Genomic DNA, 25840 nt, shown 5'->3' on the forward strand with positions numbered 1-25840 from the left:
ACTGGACGTTATTATGCTAAGTGAAGTAAATCACTTATATATATATATAATACATATAATCACTTATATACGATTTATATATATATAAATCACTTATATACATATATAAGTAAATATATATGTATATAAGTAAATATATATGTGTATATATATTATATATATATATAAAGTGAAGTAAGTCACATATATATGTATTTATATATATATAAAGATCATTTGTTTTGAGCAAAACCACTTTGGACTGGAACACAGTGGAAGTATGGTTAAGAATCTTCATATATGGCTGAATATCTTTAACCTTGTTATTGGAGAGCTACTGAAGGTGTGTGGCTAAGGGACCCTGGACCAGTTCCTGTCTGGCTGGCATAGGGCCTGGGCCTAGGATGCTGGGCTGAAGAGAGCATGCGGTTAACAGGCATTATACTACTGGAGCGAGCTGATGAGGTGGTGTGGCTGGGGGTGGCTGGAGATCATCCACGTTCTTGGTGGTCTGATAGGAATGTGACTTGAGATCCCAGGCTATGAACTGGTTGTTCATGGCTGGAAGACCAGGCCTGGGGCCTGGAGTGCTGGCAAAAATGTACTGGTGAAGGGGCTCCACAGTGGGAGAACCAGGGCTAAATAATGCCTGAGAAAAAGCATTTAAGGTGGTTAGGGGATGATTTAGCAATGGCAATAATATGGACATTTGAGAGCTAAGAGGAGAGAAGCAGAAAGGGAGCTGTCACAGAAGCCAAAGGAAGAGGGTAGTTGCAGATAAAAGTGGACTGCTAAAGGAAGCCATGTGTTTTTGGAAGACACCTGGAAGACTCCCTCCCCTCACCTGAAATCCCTAAATACACTTCCTAGGCTTTCTCCCTATACAAAGGACTGGGCATTCTAGTAAATATTCTAGTGATTGTCTTCCAGGGAATTGAAATCTTGTGGAGATTGGACTTTGGAGTCCAAGGTGTCTGCACCACTCCTTATTCACTATCTGTACAGATGAATGAATGAGGTGCAGTCAAGGTCACAGATTTGAAAAGAAGCAATCTTTATTAGAACAAAAGGCCACAGAACATGAAGACTTAGGGTGGAGAAAGTGAACTAAGTCAAATGTCCGCTGACCACTTACGGAATGCATTTCTCTACTCCAATTCAAGGAAGTATAACAATTTGATTACTTAGTCCTCCTCACCACCTTCACTTTCAAAGGGAGTGTAAGAGGTCAGGAGATTGGCCAGAACAGACTTCAGAGTCAGGCTGGAGGGGTGGTTTGTAATGGCCAGATTTCGTCCTCCTGTGTCTGCTGAGGTGGGACTTCTGGCTGCAGCCTTGGCCGCACGTCTTGCACACATAAGACTTCTCCCCCTGGTGTGTCATCTGATGTAAGACGAGATGTGACTTCTGGAGAAAGCCCTGGCCACATTCCCTGCACACACAAGGTTTCTCTTCTGAATGTACCCGTTTATGTGTGATTAAAGCTGACTTGTTGCCAAAGCCTAGTCCACACTGCCTGCACGTGTAAGGCTTCTCCCTCGAGTGTTTCCTCTTGTGCCTGATGAGACCAGCCTGGTGACTGAAGCCTCGCCCACACTCCCGGCACACGTACGGCTTTTCCCCTGAGTGCGTCCTCTGGTGTGCCACGAGGTTTGACTTCTGGCTGAAGCCTCGCCCGCACTCCGCACACACCATGGGCTTTTCCCCTGAGTGTGTCCTCTGGTGTCTGATGAGGTTTGACTGCTGGCTGAAGCCTCGCCCACAATCCTTGCACACGATAGGCTTATCCCCTGAGTGTATGTTCTGGTGTCTGTTGAGGTGGGACTTCAGACTAAAGCCACGCCCACACACCCCACACACGTAGGGTTTCTCCCCTGTGTGTGTCCGCCGGTGGGAGATGAGGGTTGAATTCTGGCTAAAGCTGTGTCCACACACTCCACAAACGTAAGGCTTCTCTTTGGAGTGTGTCCTCTGGTGGTTGACAAGGGTCGTCCTCTGCCTAAAGCAGCGCCCGCACTCTTTGCAGGCATACGGCTTCTCCCCCGAGTGTGTCCTCTGGTGCGAGATGAGGTTCGACCGGTCGCTGAAGCCCAGTCCACAGTCACTGCACACGATGGTCTTCTCCTCTAAGTGTGTCCTCTGGTGTCTCACGACGGCCGACTTCTGACTAAAGCCTTTCCCACACTCCCGGCACACATAGGGCTTCTCCCCCGAGTGTGTCCTCCGGTGTATGATGAGGTTTGACTTCTGACTGAAGCCTCGCCCGCACTCACTGCACATATAAGGCTTTTCGCCTGAGTGTGTCCTCTCGTGTATGATAAGCGTTGACTTCCGGTTAAATCCGCGGCCGCACTCCCTGCACACGATAGGTTTCTCCCCCGAGTGGGCCTTCTGGTGCCTGGCAAGGCTCTTCTTCAGACTGAAGCCCTTCTCACACACCCCACACACGTACGGCTTCTCACCGGAGTGAATCCTCTGGTGACTGAGCAGGTTCGTCATCTTGCTGAAGCCCAGTCCACACTCTCTACAGTTGACCGTCCCGAATCCTAAGACTTCTATCCTCTTCAACAGTCTGTCCTCTTCCTCAGGGTTCCCCGATGGAGCGGGGCTGGACTCGATTTCCACCCCTTTGATGCTGCTCCTGGAGCTAACTGGTTGCCTTTGGGGTGGCCTGGAGAACGCTCCTGAAGTCCTTTTCTTTGTCTTGCCAAACAAAGGCTTGGCGCCTTCTCTCACTTGACCCTCTGCTTTATCACTCCAGGAATCTAGATCAGAGGCTGGCTGCCGCTGCTTCTGGTCCCCTGGGCTGGGGTCCCCTGGCTCCACATGAGTTTCTGCACACAAGCACGTGAAGACCCAAGGGGGATGGTTGCACAGCATGTGCTGCATGTGGAATTTCTGACTGGGAAAATCCGAAGGGCAGAAAGGACACAGGTGGAGTTCTGGCTTTCGTTCTGCTACAGAGAGAGAAGTCAGAGTCAGAACTGAGACTCAGTTGGACAGCCTGAGCAATTCTGCCTAGTCTGACGGGGAGACCTAATTCCCTGTTCTTCAAAATGCTTACAATTGGAGTGCTACCTGGTCAAGACTTCCTTTAAACGACGTACTTTTCCAGGCTCGTAAAACCCATTCCCGGGGCACCTGGGTGGCTCAATCAGTTAAGTGTCTGACTTTGGCTCTGGTCATGATCTCACGGTTCATGAGTTTGAGCCCTATATCGGATCTTCTGTCTCCCTCTCTCTCTGCCCCTCCCCCCCCACATGTGTTCTTTCTCTCTCTCAAAAAGAGAGAGAGAGAGAGAACCCACTCCTAAGCCTCTTCTATGTAGCCAGCTATAAATATCACAGGTGGTTCTGGCTCTTTATTTTATTATTTAAAAAATTTTTCTTTTTAGGTTTATTTTTTTGTAATCTCCACACTCAACATGAGGCTTAAACTCACAATCCCGAGATCAAGAGTTATTTATTCCTCTGACTGAGCCAGCCAGGTACTCCTCAGCTCTTTAAATAGGGCCAATATGCAACAGTCTTCCCTACTTACAATTAATTTCAAACAACCACCCATGTGATATAAATCGTGTCCACAAGTATTTTCTCTGACAGAAAGAGATCTAACCAGAGGACCCATATGTAAATGTCATGTCTTTCCTTATTTCCCCATGAGGACAAAGGGACAGATGGAGAGAGTGGTCATTCAGGTTGGAGAGCCCCTACTGTAGGAAGCAACATAAAATGGTTCAAGAAATTGTGCGTGAGATGCCTGAAGTTGCCCCACTCACTAACAAATATTTATTAGAGGATGATGGCTTTGTGCCAGAATTTCTACAAGGCCATAGAACACAATCTAGTCCCCCACTGACTTAAAGATGTTCCCTCCTGGTGCCCCTGATCAGTTTAAGCCTGGTTAATTTTCAGAATGAATCTAAATAAAAATTTTTCCCAGAAATCAATATAGATTTCTTCTTACAGCACCTCATGTATAGATGTCAACATTGAATGTAATTGCTTCCTCAACACTGGTTCTAGTCATCTGAATGCAACAACTAACCAATTTGAGAAACCAGGTATTATTGTACTAAACCAACTTGAACACAATTTTCTTGATCAATGAACCAAACTTTAAAAACTAACTGCATATACATTTATATTCCAGTATTCTATCCTATACAGGATGTTACTGTTTTTGGAAATGGGGTCTTTATTTTTCTCTAAAATTTTTAAAAAAGTTTATTTATCTATTTTGAGAGAGAGAGAGAGAGAGTGCATGCATGCACACAAGTGGGGGAGGGGCAGAGAGAAGGAGGGACAAAATCCCAAGCAGGCTCCACACCAACAACATGGGGCTCGAACTCACAAACTGTGAGATCATAACCTGAGCTGAGATCAAGTGTCGGATGCTTAACCAACTCACCACCCAGGTGCCCTGGAAATGGGGCCTCTAAAGAGGTAATTAAGGTTAAAAGGGATCATAAGGATAGAGGCCTTGTCCAATGTGTCCTTACCAGAGGAGGAAGACACAGCCTTACACTCAGGTGAGGATGAAGGTGTGGAAGGGAGGCCATGCCAGGCAACGCAAACACCGCTTCAGGAGTTAGGAGAACAGCCGCCTCCTTTCTCTCCTTGCCCGGAGCTGCCTGAAGCCCCGTGCTCCATTTGCCCAGCCTTCCCCACTCACCTGGACAGGTGCCTGGTGGGCATTTTGCATCCTCTCTCCAGGTTTCCTTCCCTTGCTCCAGCTGGGTGATAAGTTTTGGTTTAGAAAATGGAATTCCTGTTCACAGGAAAAGAAAACAAGGTGGCTGGAGGTTATCGGCTCAAGAGCCAACTGAGAAAGCAAGATGGCTACGTTACAAACAGCCTAAAACGGCCAGCAGCAAGAATGTGAGTCCCCAGAGATTCCAGGGCTTACCCAGTGAGACCAGGTTGCTGTAGTTTTCCAGCATCACCTCCCTGTACAGGGATCTCTGAGCAGGGCTCAGCAGCATCCACTCCTCCTGGCTGAAATCCACAGCCACATCCCTGAATGCCATGTGTGCCTGTAACAGAAAACACAGTCCTGCTCACTGAGGAGACAGCCTTGCCATGACTCAGTGAGGGGAATGCAGAGGGCTGCCCTGTAGGAAATAGGTGAGCTATTAAGATTCTGCCTTTGATGGTGACCCTGATGCCGTGTGTTAAACATCTGTTGCTATCCAGCCAACAACACTTGTGAATCTACTATGTTCAAGATCTTGGGTGAGCTGTTTGGATAATAAATGCAAAAAAGATTACCTAACTTTTAAGAACTTTAAATTTAGGCAGAAAGAATAAATAACATATAAAAATTAAACAAAAGTAAAGCCTATCAGAATTTAAATGATTAAATAATATTACCAATCATGTTAATATTGAAGCATCTGAATGACTACAGTTCATACAACTCAATAATGGCACAGACTAAACTATAACTCAGTCCTTTCCCTAAACCCCATGGTCCCAGGCGTCCTTGGGTCTGAGAGGCACAAATGGGTCATGGTGAAGTGCATGGACTTGAACGTACTGCCTGGGTTTGGGGTTCACCTCTGAGGTCAACAAGTGAAATGTAGATAATACTACATTAAATTTATGGCCCCACACTGTGTATGCTCAGGGTGGACCTTCTTGGCCACTCAACCTACAAATTCATCTCTACATTTTTTCTCATTCCCCTGCCCAGTTTTACTCATCCCCTTAACACTATTTAAAAATGGAGGACACAGACATCAAGAAAGGTGTCCTGAGGCAGCCCCAGGAACTTATCTTAAAGGATGGGTAGGAGTCAAGGGGAGAGGGAAGTGCTAAGTATTCCAGGTTGAAGCATGCTGGGAGCAAAGAAGACACTGTGAGCAAAGGAAGGAAGAAAGCCACAATGTGGACAGGGAAGACAACCCAGGAGGAATAAAAGGTAGAAATACAGAATAGGTAGAGTGTAGCAGCCTGTAGAATTTTTAATTTTTATTGTAAAATACACATAACAATATTTTACTCTAGCTACCATGTTAAATATACATTTTAGTAGCATTAAGTGTACAATCGTCACCACTCTCCGTCTCCAGAACTTGTTCATCATCCCCTGCTGAAACTGTAACCATGAACGAATAACTCCTTCCAAACCCTGGTAACCACGATTTTAGTTCCCATCTCTATGTATGTGGTTATTCTCCATACTACAAATAAGTGGAATTACACAACATTTGTCCTTTTGTGGCTGGCTAAATTCAAGGTTCATTTATGTAGAGGCACGAACTCAGAATTTCCTCCCCTTTCAAGACTGAAAAATACTCTATTTTATGTATATACCGTTCATCTACTGATGGACAGTTGGTTTGTATTCACCTTTTAACTACTGTCAATAATTCTACCTCACAAATTGGTGTATAATGATTAGTTTGGGTCCCTGCCTTCAATTCTCTGGGGTATATACCCAGAAGAGAAGTTGCAAGAGCCAATAGTAATGTCATGTTCACTTTTTTCAGGAACCCCTGTTTTCAATAGCAACTGCATCATATTACATCCCCACCAGCAATGCAGAAGTGTTCTAATTTCTCCACATCCTCACCAACACCTGTTGCTTGTGTTTTGCTTTTGTTTTTTTGTTTTGTTTTGATGACAGCCATCTAATGAGTGCAACGTGATATCTCATTGTGGACTCAATTTGCATCTCCCTAATGATTGGTGATGATAAGCATCTTTTCATGTGCTTATTTGCCATCTGTATAAATTCTTTGCAAAAATATCTTCAAGTTCTTGGCCCATGCTTGAATTGGGGTGTTTGTATTTTTGGTGTTGCTGGGTTACAGTTCTTTATATATTATGAATATTAATCCCTTATCAGGTCACTTATTAGATAAGTGATTTGCAAATTTATTTGCACAAAAGTTTTAAATTTTGATGATCAATTTATCTGTTTTATTTCTTTTGTTGCCTGCGTTTTTTGGTGTAATATCCAAGAAATCATCACTAAATCCAATTTCATGAAGTTTTCCCCTTGTTTTTTCCTAAGTTTTATAGTTTTAGTTCCTATCTGTTTAGGATTTTGATCCATTTTGAGTTCATCTTTGTATATGGTGTGAGGTAAGGGTCCAACTACACTCTTTCACATGTAGGTATACTGTTTCCCCATAATACTGTCCTTTCCACATTCAATGGTCTGGTACTCTTGTCCAAAATCATTTGACATAAGGATTTATTTCTGGGCTCTGTTCTGTTCCATTAGTCCATAATTCTGCTTTTATTCCAGTACCACACAGCTTGGATGACTGAAGCTTTGTAGTAAATTTTGAAATCAAGAACTGTAAGCCTTCCATGTTTGTTCTTTTCCAAGACTGTTTTGGCTTTACAGAGTCCCTTGAGATTTCATATGAATTTTAAGATGCACTTTTCTATTTCTGGAAAAAAAAAGTCACTGGGATTTTGGTAGGGATTGCACTGAATCGACTTGGGTACTATTGTCATCTTAAAAATATTAAAGTTTCCATCCATTAACTTGGTGTCTTTTCACTTCTTTAATTCTTTCAGCAAGGTTTTGTACTTTTCAATGTACAAGTCTTTCACCTCCTTACTTAAGTTAGTTTTTAAGTATTTTATTCTTTTTGATGCTATTGGAGGTAGAAGAGTTTTCTTAATTTCCTTATTGGATTCTTCATTGTTACTGTGTAGAAATGTAGCTGATTTTTGTGTGTTAATTTTGTATCCTGCTATTTTGTTGAATTTGTATATCAGTTCTACAGGTTTTTGTATGTCATCTGCAAACATATAATTTTACTTCTTCCTTTCTGATTTATCTGTCTGGCTGCCTTCCTTCCTTCCTTCCTTCCTCCCTCCCTCCCTTAACTATTCTTGCCTACTTGCTCTGGCTAGAACTTCCAATACTGTGTTCAACAGAAATGGCAGAAGTGAGCATATTTGTCATATGTAATCTTACAGAAAAAGCTTTTAGTCTTCCACCATGGAGTATATTACATGAGTTTTCCACATGTGGCCTTTATTATGTTGAGGTAGTTTCCTTCTATTCCTAGTTTATTGAGTGTTTTTTTCATAAAAGAGTGCTGAATTTTGTCAAATACTTTCTGCATTAGTTTAGATGATCTTAAGGTTTTTGTCTTTCATCTGTTAATATGATATATTCACTGATGTTTATATGTTGAAGCATCCTAGCATTCTAGGACTAAATCCCACTTGGTCAGCAGGATTCTTTTAATATGCTGTATAGTTCTATATAGCACATAGAATTCTTTTACTGCCATAGAAAAGCATATAACTCTTTTAATATGCTGAATTTGGTTTGCTGGAATTATGTTGAGAATTTTGGCACCCGCACTCTTAAGGGATATTGGCCTGTAGTTTTCTTATGGTCTTTGTCTGGCTTTGGTATCAGGGTGATGCTACCCTCACAGAATTAGCTAGGTAGTGTTCCTTCTTTGTTTTGGGGGAGAAATGCTTGAGAATTAGTGTTTTTCTTTAAACGTATGGTAGAATTCACCCACGAAGGCATCATGTCCAGGGCTGTTCTTTGTTGGGAGCTTTTGATTACTGATTCAATCTCCTTACTAGTCTATTAAGGATTCCTATTTTTTAATGATTCTTTCTTGAGGTTTTCTTGTTTCTAAGAAGCTGTCCATTTCATCTAGGCCATCCATTTTGTTGGGGTACAATCATTCATAACAGTCTTGTGTAATCCTCATTTCTGTAGAATCAGTAGTAATGCCCCACTTTCATTTCTGATTTTAGTAATCTGAGCCCTCTTGTTTTCTCAATTGAGCTAGTTAAAAGTTTTGTCAGTTTTGGTAAACTTCTTGAAGAATCAATTTTTTGTCTTAGTGATTTTCTCTATTATTTTTCTCTTCTCTATTTAATTCTGTTCTAATCTTGATTATTTCCTTACTTCTGCTACCTTGAGGTTAGTTTGTTCTTCTTCTGGACTCTTAAGATGTAAAACTACATTGTTTCCTGGCAATCTTTTCCTTTTCAATATATGTATTATAGCTATAAATTTCTCTCTTAGCATTTGTTTTGCTCTATCCCATAAGTTTCAGTATGGGATATTGTATTTTGTTTTGATTTGTTTATATTTTTTAAAAAATATTTGTTTCTTTTGAGAGAGGGAGAGGAATGCAAGAGCAGGGGAGGGAGGAGGAGGAGGAGGAGGAGGAGGAGAGAGAGAGAGAGAGAGAGAGAGAGAGAAAGAGAGAGAGAGAGAGAGAGAATGAATCCCAAGCAGGATCCACGCTGCCAGCATAGAGTCCAACATGGGCCTCGATTCCATGACCTGAGCTGAAATCAAGAGTCAGATGCTCAACCAACTGAGCTACCCAGGCACCCCTGTTTATAAGTATTTTCTAATTTCCACTGTGATTTCTTCTTTGGTCCACTGGTTGTTCAAGAGTGTGTTTGTTTAATTTCCACATATATGTGAATTGTCCATTTTCTTTCTGTTATTGGTTTCTAACTTCATCCCACTGTGAGAGAAGACACTTTGCATATCTTTTAAATAAGTCTATTGAGACTTAATTTGTTGTCTAACAAATCGTCAGTCCTGGAGAATGTCCCATGTGTATTTTGTTGTCAAGCAGAGTGTTCTGTATAGGCCTATTCTAGTTGGCTTATTGTGTTCTTTAAGTCCTCTATTTTCCTTACCTATCTTCTGTCTGGTTCTTCTATTCATTGTTGAATTGCTTCATGTATTTTGAGAGTCTGTTATGAGGTATGTAAGTATGTATAATTTTTATATTCTCTTACTGCACTGAACTTTTTATTAACATATAATGTCTTACCTTTTGTAATCTTGTTCGGCTGAAAAACTATTTTTCTCATATTGATATAGCTGCCTCTATTCTCTTTGGGTCATTATTTGCCTGGAATATCATTTGCCACCCTTTTGCTTTCATTGTATTAATGTCTTTGAATCTAAAGTGAGTCTCTTATAGACATTGTATAGTTGGATCATAAGTTTGTTGTTGTTGTTATACATTGTGCAAAATCCTCTTTTTTGGCTGGAGGGTTTAGTCCATTTACATACCATGTAACTTCTGATAAGAATGGACTTCTGCCATTTTGCTATTTGTTTTCAACATGCCTGGTAGCTTTCCTGAACATCATTTCCTGCATTACTGTCTTGTTATTCAGTTGATTTTAGTACATTAAATTCCCCTCTCATTTCCTTTAGTGTACATCCTGTATCTATTTTTATTATAGTTATCACAGTGATTGAATTTAACATCCTAAAGTTATAAGACCCTAATTTGAACTGATATCAGCTTAACTTCAATACACAATTCTTCTCCCATAGAGCTCCATCTTCACCTATTGTCAATATTAAAGTCATAAAATTACACCTGTATGCATTGTGTGTCCAAAAATATAGACTCATAATTGTGTTTTTCATTAAGACATTAGTCTCTTAAATTGTGCTGAGAAGAAAAAGTGTAGTAAGCCAAAATGACAATAACACTACCTTATTTAAGTGCAGATTTATTTATTTTTACTGTAGAACTTTATTTCATCTAGCATCAAGTAACTGTCTAGTATCCTCTCTCTACTACCTGAAAGACTCCCATTTGCATTTCTTTTTTTTTACATTAAAAAAATGTTTTAATGTTTTATTTATTTTTGAGAGAGGGAGAGACAGCATGAGCAGGCAAGGGTCAGAAGCAGACGGAAGTACAGAATCTGAAACAGGCTCCAGGCTCTGAGCTACCTGTCAGCACAGAGCCCAATGAGGGGCTCAAACCCACGAACCGTGAGATAATGGCCTGAGCCGAAGTCGGACACTTAACCAACTGAGCCACCCAGGCGCCCCTCCCATTTGCATTTCTTGCAAGGCAAGTCTAGTGGCTGCAAACTGTATCACCTCTTAGTTTTCTGGGAATGTCTTGACTTCTCCTTTACTTCTGAAGGACAGTTTTGCTGGATATAGAATTCCTGCTTGGCAGTTTTTTCTTTCAGAGCCGAATATATCAACCCGTTGTCTTCTGGCTTCCAAAGTTACTGATTAGAAATCTGCTGTTAATTTTAGAAGACACTTTGTATGTGACATGCTGCTTCTCTATTGCTGCTTTCAGGATTCTCTGTTGCCTTGGACTTTCAAGGGTTTGATTATGATTAGCTTGTATTGTGGTGTGGGTCTCTTTGATAGTTTATCCAACCTGTAGTTTGTTGAGTTTCTTAGTTCCTTTTTATGTTTTCTCTTTATTGATATTTCCATTTTGTCCTAACATATTTTTCTTGACTTGTTCACGGCTTAGAGAATCTTTAAGACAGCTTTTTAAAAGTCTTTGTCTAGTTAAGTCCACCATCCAGCCTTTATCAGGGATAGTTTCTATTGATTTATTTTTTTCCTTTGAATGGACTGTACTGTCCTGTTTCTTTGTATGCCTCATGATTTTTTTGTGTGTGTGGAAAACTGGATATCTGAATCTTATAATATGGCAACTCAGATTCTCCAGTATCTTCTGGATTTTAAAACTGCCATATAGCATATGCATGGAGATTCAGCCTAAGCTGTAAGCTAAGGGTTTTCTCAAGTCTTTCTTATGCTTTTCTGATCCTGTGCTTTTCATAGGCATGCATGGTAACTTTCTAAATACCCTGAATGTGCAGTTGTTTTGGATGTTCTAGTCTTGAAATGTCTGGCTCCAAAAGGGGAAATAGGGCAAAAATAAAGGCCGGGGGGGGGGGGGGGNTCCAGGCTCTGAGCTAGCCGTAAGCACAGAGCCCGACGTGGGGCTTGAGCCCATGAACTGCAAGATCATGACCTGAGCCGAAGTTGGACACCTAACCAACTGAGCCACCCAGGGGCCCCATGATATGGTTCTTTAAATCCCCTACTTCAGCCAGTAGAGGTTGTACCAATGGTGCCCATTTCTATAATCAGAAGCAGCATTCAGAACACAGATCCTGAATATTTGAAGGAAAAGGTCCCTGCTGCCCACCCTGGTTTCCACAAGTTGTCAAACTGCTCCAGAGTCACATGCATGGATATCTGCCATGGGGCTGGGGTGGGTGATGGCTACTGAACTAAGATCTGAAACTGACTCTCCCAAGCCTTCCTTTGGAAGCTACAAGCATTCAACTAGGTTCCAGAGTTCCAACATAGTTACATCAGACAGATTCTGCCAGTACAACTAACTGTTGTCTAGGTGGGGACTCAGATTCTGGGTGCTTCCCGCTTCATCATTTCCCCTGACATCACTCTCAGCGTGGTAAAGTTTTAAAGCTGAAAAAAGCCTGCCCTATAGAACTGTGTGTGGTTCAGAGTTAGCCACTTGGTGAATGACTTAAGTCATGGGTAGAACAGGCTTCAGGTAAGGTAAGTCATGCCTCTAGGAATAATGCTTGATTCTGCCAGGTGCCATCAAGGCAGTCAGGATAAGAGAATGTGTCCATCCTGAGACAGCCAGTATGGAAATACAGAAAACACTCACCATTACCCTGGCTTTCCGGGACCCTGTGGCCATTTTTCCTGGTATCCCTAAAGAAGGATGATATCTCAGAAGGCAGATCTGGGTAAGGAAAACAGAAATGAAAGGGTGTCAGGTGGAAATGCGCTCCCCATGAGTGAGGCAGGGCCTCACTTGGGGGAGGGGGGAAGAGTGGCATGATAGGGAATGTAACAGCCTGATTCTCTACCAGGGCCCCGGAAAAAGGTCCTGAGACCTAGGCCTTCAGCAGAGTCAGTTCCAAACTCTCCTGATCAAAACAAATTAAATGTAAAAGGACATTTCTGAGGCCATTTTTTGGCAGTAGGTGACGTTAAATGCAGCATTATGAATTTGAAGGGTTGAGAAAATGGTATCCTGGTTGTTTTTCATTTATGGATGAAAATGATTGAAAACATTTCAGAAAAAATGAGACAAAAACAAGAACCAAGATTGCAACATGGTGATGGCTGCTAAAGCTGAGGCTTTATTATAATATTCTTGCTTCGTTTGAACATGTTTGAAATTCTTCCATTAATAAAAATTATTTTAAAATTCTTAAACACCACCAAAAAAGTTTCTGCAATATGTAAAGCATTAAGAAGTGTTAAATCAAGATGATGTACGTAAGAATGGTCATTATGCTATTGTTTCCTTTATTTTTGAGCTTTCCCATTAAAAAAGCAAAAAGTATACAATTTTTCATTGGATAGCCAGGATAGAAAACAAAACAAAACAAAGCACTTTGTTGACAACAAAATCCAAAGCAATACCTGGGACAGAAACTGGCAAGAATGAATTATCAGTTCTAAAAGAATTAAGTATGACAACTCAGATTAAACTAATAAATATTATGACTTGGATGAAGTGGTCAGGAAGGAAATGAAATAAAACTGCAAATTGCTCATAAGGGAAGTCAGAAGACATTTTTCAAGAAATGTATTTTTGTGGTTTAATTTCATTCTATTTAATATGCATGCAATTAACATCTGTGTTAGTGTTCAAAAGAACCCAGAGTAGTCTGAAGATTATAAAGAAAAAGTTCAGTTCTCTTTCTGGACTCTGCCCCAGGCCCACATCCAGGTAACTACTGTTAAGTATTTCATGAGTACTCTTTGATTTATAATTTTGTCTCTTCATTTTCATTCATATTTTGGTACATGTGCAAATAATGTCACTTTCCTATAAATAAAAACCATCTGTATTATTCTTTGACTTATGTGCATTTAATACGTTAGGGCTATGTGTACACCAGTACTCACAGACCTAACTCAATTCTTTTATTATTATTATTATTATTAAAACATTTATTTTTGAGAGAGAGAATGTGCAAGCAGGAGAGGGGCAGAGAGAGAGGGGAACAAGGATCCAAATTGGGGTCTGTACCGACAGCAGAGAGGTGAGGCTCAAACTCGTGAACTGCAAGATCATGAGCTAGCCAAAGTTGGAGGCTCAGTCGACTTAGCCACCAGGGACCCCTTATTTTTTATTTGAGAGAGAGAGAGACAGTGCACAAGTGGGGGAGAGGAGGGAGAGGAAGAGAGAGAGAGAAACTTAAGCAGGCTCCACACTCAGCACAACGGCCAACCTGGGGCTCGATCTGATGACCCTGGAATCACGACCTGAGCTGAAACCAAGAGTCAGACACTCATCTAGCTGAACCATCCAGGTGTCCCTACTCCACTCTAATTGATAACTGCCATACTATGTCCATCAGCAGACCACATTTTCTTTAACATAGTACTCCTCGGTCAATGGACAGACTGTAGTGTTTATCAATGGAAACCTAAAAGCAATACCTTTTTGCAAACATGTCAGTATTTCTGTATGAGTGCTAAAGGACTGGAATTACTGAACTCAACACTGAACATATGCTTACACTGCCAAATTGCCCTACAAAGGCCAACCAATTTACAGTCCCAATGACCACACAGTAAGTGTGCCCCTTTCCCCTTGATTTGTCCAAGGGATTCTTCAGGTAAGACAACTATAGGGAAACAGCTGTACACATACAAGAGCTTAAGGAATTCTATAGCTATGAGCTCTTTGTGAGGAATCTATTGAGAGATGAATGTTGTTAGACATAATAGGACAGTACATGGGAAGCCATGTACAGAACTGATGGTGAGCATTTAACGTACATAATTATAGATCTAGCACTAAATGGTGGGTAAGGGCAGGGCATAAAAAATATATACTAATGATATATTATTGCCTATGTGTCCAGATAAAGCAGAAATGCCACTAAAATGGGAGAAGAGAAAAGGGAAGGGGGAAGTAGGAAAAGTTTACTGAATGTTGCATGAAGTAGGTAGGAGTTAAAGAGAAAACAAATGAAACCACAGAATTTCTAAAAAACAATGAAAACACTATGGATGTGTGGGATTCATTTAAAAGAGTGAGGTGAGGGAAATGGATAGCTTTAGATATTTTAATAAAGACAAGAACACAAATTAATGAGGAGAAAAAAGTGTGAAGAGTGAAATCTTAATTTCTTAAAAATTAGTGAAATAAACACAGCTATTTTAGGAAATGAGAAAGCATAAATACTCAAAATAAGAAACCACAAAGGGGAAATACTTGACTCAGTGTTTTGAATTGTCAATGTACTGGGTTTAAAAAAACCCCAAGTAATTGTTTTCACTTGCTTTCTACTCCAGAAAGTAGGAGAAAAACAAAACCAAAAGTAATTTTTTTTTAATAGAAAGAACCAGTAGCATTAGATTCTGATACTGAGAAGAGCTTGTATCAAACTAACCCTCTTACTAATAACTATAAACTCTAATCAAAATATAAAAAACAACTATTTGAAGACACTACAACCAAAAGCAGTCAGGAAGCAGAGGGGATATAACCTTTGAAAGAAAGGATTCACATGGGGTAAGACCTGCATTAACTGTCTTTTCATCTGAGGGACTCCCCAGTACACGTGGCGGATCGGGAACCGATCAAGAGTCTATGGCTTCCAGACTTCCTCCGCAAACTGTATGGCAAAATCCTAGAAAAGTGGGAGCAACAAAGGATGGAGCTTCAAATCTACACACAAGCCCCTCCTACAGTTGGCTGAACACAGACGACAACAAAAAGCTCAAGTGAATAACAATGGAAGGAAGGTTAAATGAGGTGTGCAGGTGTTGCCTATCGTTTACAGGTGAAACTGAGTTTTGAGCTTGAGCCCAGTCAAGTAAAAGATGGCCAAATACCTTAGATAAGCTTCCACTGAAACACAGGTAATTTGCACAAAATACACATGCTTTCAGCATACCTAGACAGAGAAATCCTAGCTTCAAATTGCCTGTAATAAAAATAAATAAGGCATAAAACACTAACCCAGTGAGCTAACTCTTATACCCTACACGCAGCTATTGGGGACCAGAAGAGCAGCTAAGGGGGAAACTACACGAAAGAGAGAAAAGAGGCACTGCATGACTTAATTGATAGAAACAACCACCAGAAAAGAAAAGCTACCATATATGAGAAAATACTGATAGGTCAGAGTACTTATAAAAGGGAAGGGACTTAAAAGGGTAAGTAGAATGAGCATAGGAAGTCTTGGAAAGGTAAAGCTCCAGGGCAAAAGGGGATCATGAGCAAGGAAAAGGCACCTCTCAGAAATGCCAAGATAAAGGGAAAAATAAGCAAGAAGGAAAATACAGGGTCTCTGCAAAACAGAAAGAATTAAAAAGAAGGAGAAGAACACAGTCTCTCATCCTCCTGCAATCCAATAAAGAAACCATACTAGCTAGCTACACCGATAGAAGAATTTTCCGGAACTAGAAAATTTCAAAAACACTAGATCTGACAGTTGACTACAGAAATGCAGATGTGCAGTTCTTCCGTATAGAAAACCAAAACAGAAAATAAGAATCCAAAGTTCAGCTAAAGAAAATTCTACCCTCCCCGCCCCCAAAAAAAGTAACACAGAAATAGCTGTAACAAAATACTCCAAGCTGAATTCAATATCCTCAAACATTTGGGCTTATGAGAAAACATCCTGAATCAAAAATTCAAATTTGTAACTATGCTATCAAAATGAACAGAATTACACTTATCGTGATACATTTCCCAATATATACCTGTATCAAATCATTATGTTGAACACCTTAAACTAATACATGTTATATGTCATTATGTTTCAACAAAACTGAAAGCAAAATTTGAAAGTGAAGAACAAAAATGGGCCAAAAAGAAAAGAAACAAACAAAATGAGAGCTGACTGAACTTCAGAAAGAAATGAAACTAAGTTACAGGACACTGAAGAATAGATTGAAATGAAAACAGGATGGGCACTGAAGTGTAGCAGGAAAACCACTTAAGAGAATAAAAATGAAATAAAGAACGGGTTAGAGAGAAAGTGGTTGAAATGGAAAACAGACCAAAAAAAGGAATATCACCCATATAACTGTAGTTCCTGAAAAAGAAAGCAACAACAACAAAAAGGAAACAATATTTAAAACTATAGTCCAAGGGGTGCCTGGGTGGCTCAGTAGATTAAGTGTCCGACTTTGGCTCAGGTCATGATCTCATGGTTCATGGGTTTGAGCCCAGTGTCGGGCTCTGTGTTGACAGCTCAGAGCCTGGAGCCTGCCTGAGATTCTATCTCCCTCTCTCTCTCTCTGCCCCTCCCTAACTCAAGCTCTGTCTTTGTCTCAAAAATAAATAAAACATGAAAAAAAATTTAAGCTATCATTCAAGAAAACTTCAAGAATAGAAGACCTGAATCTAAATATCTAAAGGGCCTAACTCTGAATACCAGGGAAGTTTACTCACAACCACCAACTTCAAGGCACCTACTAGAAAAATGGTCAGGCCTTTAAGAACAACAAGAATCCTAAGTAATTCCAAGCAAAAAATATACCAGACTTCCATCATAATGATCAAAATCATCATTCAACCATTGGGCAGTGCTCAGAATGTACAATGGTGCAGCCACTATAGAGAAGAGTACAGTGGTTGCTCTAAAATTAAAAATAGAATTATCATATAATCTACCAATTCCACTTCTGGGAATATTTTAAAAGAACTGAAAGTAGGGACGCAAACAGATATTTGTACAGTTATGTTTTGTCTTGTTTTGTTTTTTGAGAGAGAAAGCGTATGTACATGCACCAGCACCAGCATGAGCAGGGGAGGGACAGAGAGAGAGAGAGAGAGAGAGAGGGAGAGGTAGAATCTTAAGCAGGCTCCATGCCCTGTTAAGGAATGTGAGGCAGGGCTCAATCTCACAACCATAAAATCATGGCGTGAGCTGAAATCAAGAGTTGACATGAGCTAGAATCAAGAGTTGATACTTAACCAACTGAGCCACCCAGGCGCCCTATACACTTAGGTTTATAGCAGTATTCATAATAGCTAAAAACATGGAAACAACCCAGTGTCCATCAACAGATGAATGGATTAACAAAATATGACAGGCGCGCGCACACGCACAACACGGATGTTAAAGGGAAATTTTTTTTTAAATATTTTTTTATTTATTTCTAGGAGACAGAGAGAGAGACAGCATGAGCAGGGGAGGGTCAGAGAGAGAGGGAGACACAGACTCTGAAACAGGCTCCAGGCTCTGAGCTGGCAGTCAGCACAGAGCTCAATGCGGGGCTCGAACCCACGAACCGTGAGATCATGACCCAAGCAAAAGTCGGACACTTAACCGACTAAGCCACCCAGGAGCCCCAAAGGGAAATTCTCATAAAGGAAGTTTTGACACATATTACAACATGGACTAAACTTGAATACATTAGGCTAAGCGAAATAAACTTAGAAACAAAAAGACAAATATTGTATGATTCCACTGATATGAGGTACCTAGAGTAATCAAATTCACGTGGACAGAAAGTAGAAGGGTGGTTGAGAGGAGCTCGGGGGAAGGGTAAATAGGGAGTTATTGTTTAATGGGTATAAAGTTCCAGTTTGGAAAGATGGGAACAGTGAGGTGAGGGAAATGTATAGCTGGAGATTTTAAACGCAGCTAACTTAACCAAAGAAAGGAGAAAGCATAAATATTCCAAACAAGAAACAACAAAGGGGAAATAACTATTGAATCAGCAAAACACATTTTTTAAAAGTCGTTTAAGAATATTTTTCAGACTTCCATAAAAAAATGTGTACACCTAGATCAAGTGCATAACTTCTAAGGAAATACAATTGACCCTAAATGGTCACAAGGAAATTCTACCAAACTTTCAAACCAAAGAGTCCCAATGTTCTAAATACCGTCCCGAGCACTGAAAAATCAAGGGAACTTCCTTATTCTTCTTATAAAACCACTATAATGTTGACACCTAAACTTGATGGAAGTTCAAAAAATTAAAGATTAGGCACCTGGGTGGCTCAGTTGGTTGATTATCTGACTTCGGTTCAGGTCATGATCTCACAGTTTGTGAGTTCAAGCCCCACATCAGACTCACTGCTGTCAATGATCCTCTGCTCCCATCTCTCTGCCCCTACCCCACTTGTGATCTCTCAAAAATAAAATAGACATTAAAATATTTTATGAAAAAAATTAAAAATTAAAGGCCATTATCACTTATGAATTTGGAGCAAAATTCTAGAAATGTCAGCTAAGAGACTCCAACACAACAATAAGAAAATATTTCACCAAGACAAAGTGGTATTCCCAGAAATTTAAAATTGGTTCAATACTAGGAAATTCATTACTATAAAACACCATATTAATCAACAGATCTAAGGAGAAAAACCAAGTGTTTTTATGCATACTGAAAAATTAACAAAACTTATCACCCATTCCTTACTTTAAAAAAAAGGGTATAAGATTGATGGATTTTTAAAACTTTTTATTTTGAACTAATTTCAGACTTACAGAGAAGTTGCAAAAATATCAATTCTTATATAACCTTCATCCAGCTTTCTCTAATGTTNGTGCATAACTTCTAAGGAAATACAATTGACCCTAAATGGTCACAAGGAAATTCTACCAAACTTTCAAACCAAAGAGTCCCAATGTTCTAAATACCGTCCCGAGCACTGAAAAATCAAGGGAACTTCCTTATTCTTCTTATAAAACCACTATAATGTTGACACCTAAACTTGATGGAAGTTCAAAAAATTAAAGATTAGGCACCTGGGTGGCTCAGTTGGTTGATTATCTGACTTCGGTTCAGGTCATGATCCCACAGTTTGTGAGTTCAAGCCCCACATCAGACTCGCTGCTGTCAATGATCCTCTGCTCCCATCTCTCTGCCTCTACCCCACTTGTGATCTCTCAAAAATAAAATAGACATTAAAATATTTTATGAAAAAAATTAAAAATTAAAGGCCATTATCACTTATGAATTTGGAGCAAAATTCTAGAAATGTCAGCTAAGAGACTCCAACACAACAATAAGAAAATATTTCACCAAGACAAAGTGGTATTCCCAGAAATTTAAAATTGGTTCAATACTAGGAAATTCATTACTATAAAACACCATATTAATCAACAGATCTAAGGAGAAAAACCAAGTGTTTTTATGCATACTGAAAAATTAACAAAACTTATCACCCATTCCTTACTTTAAAAAAAAGGGTATAAGATTGATGGATTTTTAAAACTTTTTATTTTGAACTAATTTCAGACTTACAGAGAAGTTGCAAAAATATCAATTCTTATATAACCTTCATCCAGCTTTCTCTAATGTTCACATCTTAGAAAACCACAGTACAATGATCAAAACCAAAAAAATTAGCATTGACACAATACTATTAATGAAACCACAGTTCTTAATCAAATTTTGTCAGTTTTCCACTAATGTCCTTTTTCTGGTCTAGGATTCAAATGAAGTTCCCACATTGTATTTAGTTGCCGCGTACGTTTAATTTCCTCCAATTTGTGACGGTTCCTGTCCTTCCTTGTTTTTCATGACTTGACACTTTTGAAGAATATCCCTCAGTTTCGGATTTGTCAGATGTTTTTTCATGATCAGAAGGAGGTTAGTTCATTTTTGGCTACATTACTTCAGAGTGATGTCATGTCCTTTTCAGTGCACTGCACCAAGGGGTTGATGGTACTCATATGTCCCATTACTGATGATATTAACCTTGATCTTGATCACTTGGTTAAGGCAATGTCTGCTGGGTTTTTATAATTAATAAATATCTTGGGAGAGATACTTTGAGATTATAAAAATATCCTGTTTCTCTTCAAACTTCCACTCACTAATGTCAGCATGCATCTGTGGGGCATGTCCGCAACAGGTATTACTGTGGTATTTACCAAATGACGATGTTCCATTTCCCTTTTTAATTCTAAATGCATTAATTGCTCTGTAAGCAAGCGCTGTCCCTTCTCCCTTATTTTTAAATGTATTCAATTATTTATATCAGTATGGATTCATATCTTATGAGTTATAATAGAATATCATCACTATTTTCTTGCTCAAATTATTCCAGCTTCAAACACTGGGAGCTCCTGCATGTTGGCCTTGTTCCTGCTTTAACCAATAAATGTGGCACAAGTGACACTGTGCCAGTTACTGATTTAGGTCTTAAGAAGGCTAGAGAGCTTATTTATGTTCTAGGGAGGCCCAAGATACCATGTAAGAAGTTCAACTCCTCTGCCAGAGAGACCATGCAGAGGCCCTGACACTACATGGAGAGAATGAGGCCTCGTTGTCCCAGCTGATCCCAGTCTATAAAGGGCCAAATATGTGAGGGGATGATCTCTGAGGTTCCAATCCACACAAGTCCTTGAGAGACTGTGGCCACAGCCAGATCTATAACTCACACAGAGCAGAAGAACCACAAAGCTGATCCCAGTAAATCCAAAGACCTGTGAGAAATTATAACATGCTGATTCTTCCAGGCCACTAAGTTTTGGGGTGGTTTGTTTTGCAGCAATCAATCCTCAGAACCCTTCCAGGCACGCTATGGCTTCTCCCTCTTCAACTTACTTAATGACAGTAGCACCTTCCCTCTGGCCCATGTGCCTGCTCAGGCATCAGCACTAATTCCCCACTTACAACATGAAGTCCATTATCCCGGCCACTGGCTCTGTCTCCGAGAACTCTCTCAATTCCTCCCCATTCCCATACCAGCTGGAGGAAAAGGACAATGGCCACAGTCCCTCCTGAGCGGGTCTGCAGACCCTCTCCCAACATCCCAGTCAGCCTCATCCATTCCTCCCAGAATTAGCTCTGTATACATATGGTTGGACCATTCATTCATTCAGCAAAATGTTTATTAAGCTCCCACTGTACAATAGGCACTATTTAGATACTGGGGATACAAAAGTGAACAAAGAAAAAAAACCTGCCTTCGTTGACATGGAAGTCCAGAGGAGGAAGATGGGCATACTAAATTCATGGAACCAAACACACACGACGGCAGGGAGTGATGAGTGAGGTGAAGACCAGTAATGCAGGGAAGGAGACAAGTAACAGAAAACAGGGTGGGGTTTTGGAATTATGGTGGTTGGGCATGGCCTCTCTGGAAAGGTGATATGAGTAACAATCTGAAGGAGGTGAAGGAGTGAACCAAGTGGGTAGCTCTGAAAAATACAGTGCACTGTGGTGGGTGTGCTGAGCACTGCAGCAAGAGCCAGTGCACAGTCAAGGTACAGAGTTCACTGTGGCAGGGGTGCTGTGCTTGAGACTGAGGAGGGGAAATAAAGTTCAAGTGTAAATGTGGGGGGAGATCATACTCAGCTTTGTAATAGACTGGTTTTGACTTTGACTGGGATAAGAAGCCATTGGAGGGTTTTGAGCAAATGCATGACATGATCTCACTGACATTTTATTTTTTTAATAATTTTATTTTTTTTTAATTTAAATGTCTATTTCTGAAAGACAGACAGAGAGAGAGAGAGAGAAAGAGATTGATTGTGTGCAGGGGAGGGGCAGAGAGAGAGGGTGACAGGGGCTCTGAAGCAGGCTCTATGCTGACCGGAGAGAATCCACTGTGGGGCTTGAACTCACAAATCATGAGATCATGACCTGAGACAAAGTCAGATGCTTAAATGACTGAACCACCCAGGTGCCCCTGATTGACATTTTAAAAGATCCCTCTGGCTGCTGTACTGACTAATATACTTTAGGAGGACAAGGGAAGATGCAAGGAGATCAATCAAGGGCTCCAGTCATCCAGGTGAGCCACGTGAAATGGTGGTCTGGGCCCCAGGGGAAACAGTGGAGGTTGGAGATAGAGTCCAGATTTGCTTAGTCGGGATGGAGTATAAGAGCAAGAAAGAGTCAAGGATGACTCTAAGGTTTTGAGCCCAAGCAATCTGAAGGAAGGAGATGCCATGTCTCTGCTCCTTATTAGAGCTTATGAAACTCCCTGAAAGAGTGGTCTATACTCCACTTGGGTGGAGCCTGTTTGGGGGAGATGATCAGAGTTTGTTGTTGGACACATTAAGTTTGAGATGCCTAAGAGATACGCAGGAGGAAATTAAAAGTAGACAGCAGGAAACTGGAATTTGGAGAGGAAGGCATGGGTCTAGGCTAAACCTCAGAGATGGCATTTAAGGCCTGAAGAGTAGATGGGGCCACAAGGGAGACCGTATGGCAGGAGAAGACGAAAAGTCCAAGCACCGAACCAGGGCCTTCCACAGTGGGGGTCTGGGAGAAGGGAAGCTGGCAAGATAGAGGAGGGGTGACCTAAGAGATAGGGGGAAAACCTGGAAACCAGGAGCAACCATGTGAAAGGATATTTTAAGGACGAGGACGTATGCATCTATGTAAAATGTTGCTGAGAACTGGCTATGGCTTTAGCCACAGGGAGAGCATGGGAGACCTTGACGAGAATGTGTTTCAGTGGGTAGGGCCGAAAAGGCCTTATAGAAATATTTAAGAGATGAAGGAAGGATAGACATGGAGACAGCAAGCAGAGGCACTTCTTTCAAGCTTAGCTCTGATGGGGAGGAAAGACACAGAGCAAGAGCTGGAGGGGGAAACCACGTCACTGCTCTGCTCCCTCCTGCCCTCAGATCAAGGCCACACTCACTAACTTGTCATTGAGCTCATTCCAATAATGCCCAACCCACACCTTTCCAATCAGATCTCCCCTGTGAACTTCCTTCCCAGCCAGCAAGGATGACACCTCTGTGCCTTCATACTGCCGTCACCCACTTAGTCTAACTGGGTGCCTGATCCTCAAAGAACTACACCACGATCCAGTGGGACAGCTGGACAGTCACAGTGCAGCCTGGGAGCCTAGGAGTCTGGATGGAGTGTTCTGCTGCTGTCAAGGACACTGGAAGTACTGCCTGGGGAAATGCGGGAAAGTTCTACAGTGGGATCGCACCTGAGCTCAGTCAACACAGCTTCTACTGAAGCAGACAGGCATGGAGAAATCAAAGGGTCATGAATGAGGGTGCAAGGTCTGAAAAACAGTCCCTGTGGAAACTGTCACCCTGACAACGGGCCTTGTTTCCTGAGGATGAGACACTGTAGGGCACAAGATGTCAAAGCTGAACAAAGGAAACTCGCTGTGGTTCGGCGTGCAAAAGGTGAAGGGGCCCCACCTGAAGCTGGACTGTGAGGAGCCGGGGAGTCCTCTTTGCCCACCAGGCCGTCCTCTCTGGGCAGGCAAAGGCTGCAGGGGGCAGAGCAAGAACAAAAAAAAAGGTTCAGAAGAGTTACAGGAAACTCCCATGCTCCAGGAGGGTAGGGCCTCTTCCTCCTTAAAGGAATGGACCTACACAGAAGAAAAGACTGTGCACAGCTTGCTGGGAATGCAGCCTGCCCTGACATGCTGCTGACACAGAAAAGGAACAGATCCTCCCTCAGCTTTGTTCTTAATAAGAATTGTACTTATTGGGCCCTGAGTATATACCAGAGACGGTTCCAGGCACTGTGAGTTTTACCTCATTCTCCTCACCCAGTGAAGTACAATTTATTATTTTCATTTAACAGATGAGAGAATGGAGGCACAGCGAGGTCAGTCTCTCACCGGAGGTGGCACAGCTATAAAATGACTGAGCCTGGATGAAATCTGGCTGTAGAGGCCATATTCTTAACCAGTAAGGGTGGTGGTGGCGAATCTCCGTGGGCTGTAAGGATTCTCAGTGTATCCATTAGAAGAATCAAGAATGGTCTAGGGTGATAAGCACTGAATTTGAGCAATGGGTCTATGGAGTTCTATCTACTTCTGTTTGAAATTTCTCCATAATAATAAGTTAAAATGGAACTTAAAATTCCTGAGTCCGTTCACACCAGAGACGGGGGAATCTGTGATTCCTGTAGACAATGACGATCCTCGGGACCTTTGAAAAACTTGCCCAGTGGACCCTGGCCCGACCTCTTCCTCCAAGGCCGGAACCCAAGGGCGACCAGCCAAATTGAGAGCCTAGGATCGCGCCAAAATGGCCACTCCACACCCAGTGCAACTCGGGCACGTCTGGCCAAGCCAGCCTGCCCATCGTCCCGCCTCAGCAAAGCTGAGGGGGTAGCGGACCCGAAAAAAGACGATCAACACCCACCTACCCAAACCCCAGACACCTGGCCCCAGGGACGGCTCCCACAACACCACACCTGGAAAATATCAGACCCCAAAAGCCTACTTACAAAACTCCCCGCAAACCTGGGGAGTTGTGACACCAGCGACCCCCTCTCCCAACATCGTGATTTCGGCCAAGGCCAAACCTGTCCCCACCCACAAGAATCCCTGGACGAAAGGCCCAAGCCCAGCACCCACCACCACTGGACTTCGCCGCTGCGCTTCACCCACGTTCCTCGGAGATGCGCGCCCACACCCCCCAAAATAAAACATCCGGGAGAGCACGGCCTGAGCCACGACAGCGTGTCCCCACACTACCTTCTCTCCGCGCCATCTGCACCGTCCCCAGCCTCAGCCCATAAGACCAGCCTTTCAGGACCTACCTTTCCGCGCCGGGAAGGGCACAGTTGCGGCAAGTGTACCACGGGAGCCTCACTCACCAGCACCATCCAAGAACAAGGGGTCACTCCAGCCACCAGCTGGGGACCTACTTCTGTAGGGCGCCGGGACTACACTACCCAGCATCCTCGGCGTGGGGCCGGGACCACACCTCCCAAGATGCTCCGCGCAAGCAGACGCGCAAAGACATCCCACAGCTTCCATTGGCCTCCCAGGTAGCCGTTTCTGGGTAACGTGCCCGGTGACTGTGGAGAATGATCACTGTGACACCTGGATCTCCGGTATTTTTTTTTCTTAAAACCGCGTTCAGAAAACATGTAGATGGTTCCGGATGAAGCTTCTCGCCCTGCCGTGACCCCTTCTCCAACGCCTCGGGCTCAAAAGACTACACTCCCCAGGGGGCTCTGCTGGGACTTCCTCAACCTGTGCGGACCCGCCTCCCGGTGGGCGGAAATGACGTGTCAAGGGAGGCTTGGTTTGGCTTCTGCGATTGGCTAAAGTCGGCGGCAGTTGTGGGGTGAAGTCGCCCTTCTCCGGCTGTGAGGTTGCACACCACCGTCCGGGGTGTTCAGAGAGGGCACATCAGGCGTGGTCTCA

The 25840-nt window shown here is 42.0% G+C and overlaps 1 protein-coding gene across 5 annotated transcripts; it reads right to left on the bottom strand.

The window, feature by feature from the left end:
• Positions 1 to 1009: 1009 nt before the first annotated feature.
• ZNF133 (zinc finger protein 133) lies at positions 1010 to 25381 on the bottom strand. 5 transcript variants are annotated; one of them, XM_077750150.1, is made up of 5 exons: positions 25228 to 25381; positions 12419 to 12496; positions 4888 to 5014; positions 4654 to 4749; positions 1010 to 2933 (listed from the first exon to the last, which is right to left on the bottom strand). In XM_077750150.1, the coding sequence occupies exons 1-5, from the start codon at positions 25291 to 25293 to the stop codon at positions 1189 to 1191; spliced, it is 2112 nt and encodes a 703-aa protein (XP_077606276.1). In that variant the 5' UTR covers positions 25294 to 25381; the 3' UTR covers positions 1010 to 1188. The 5 variants fall into 5 exon arrangements, with proteins under 5 accessions (XP_077606276.1, XP_077606275.1, XP_077606277.1 ...); XM_077750149.1 differs by having other exon boundaries at positions 1010 to 2936; XM_077750151.1 differs by lacking the exon at positions 12419 to 12496 and having other exon boundaries at positions 1010 to 2936.
• Positions 25382 to 25840: the final 459 nt, after the last annotated feature.

The sequence above is a fragment of the Crocuta crocuta genome, unplaced genomic scaffold (assembly GCF_008692635.1).
Source record: "Crocuta crocuta isolate KB4526 unplaced genomic scaffold, BGI_CrCroc_1.0 scaffold209, whole genome shotgun sequence".
Classification (NCBI taxonomy): domain Eukaryota; kingdom Metazoa; phylum Chordata; class Mammalia; order Carnivora; family Hyaenidae; genus Crocuta; species Crocuta crocuta.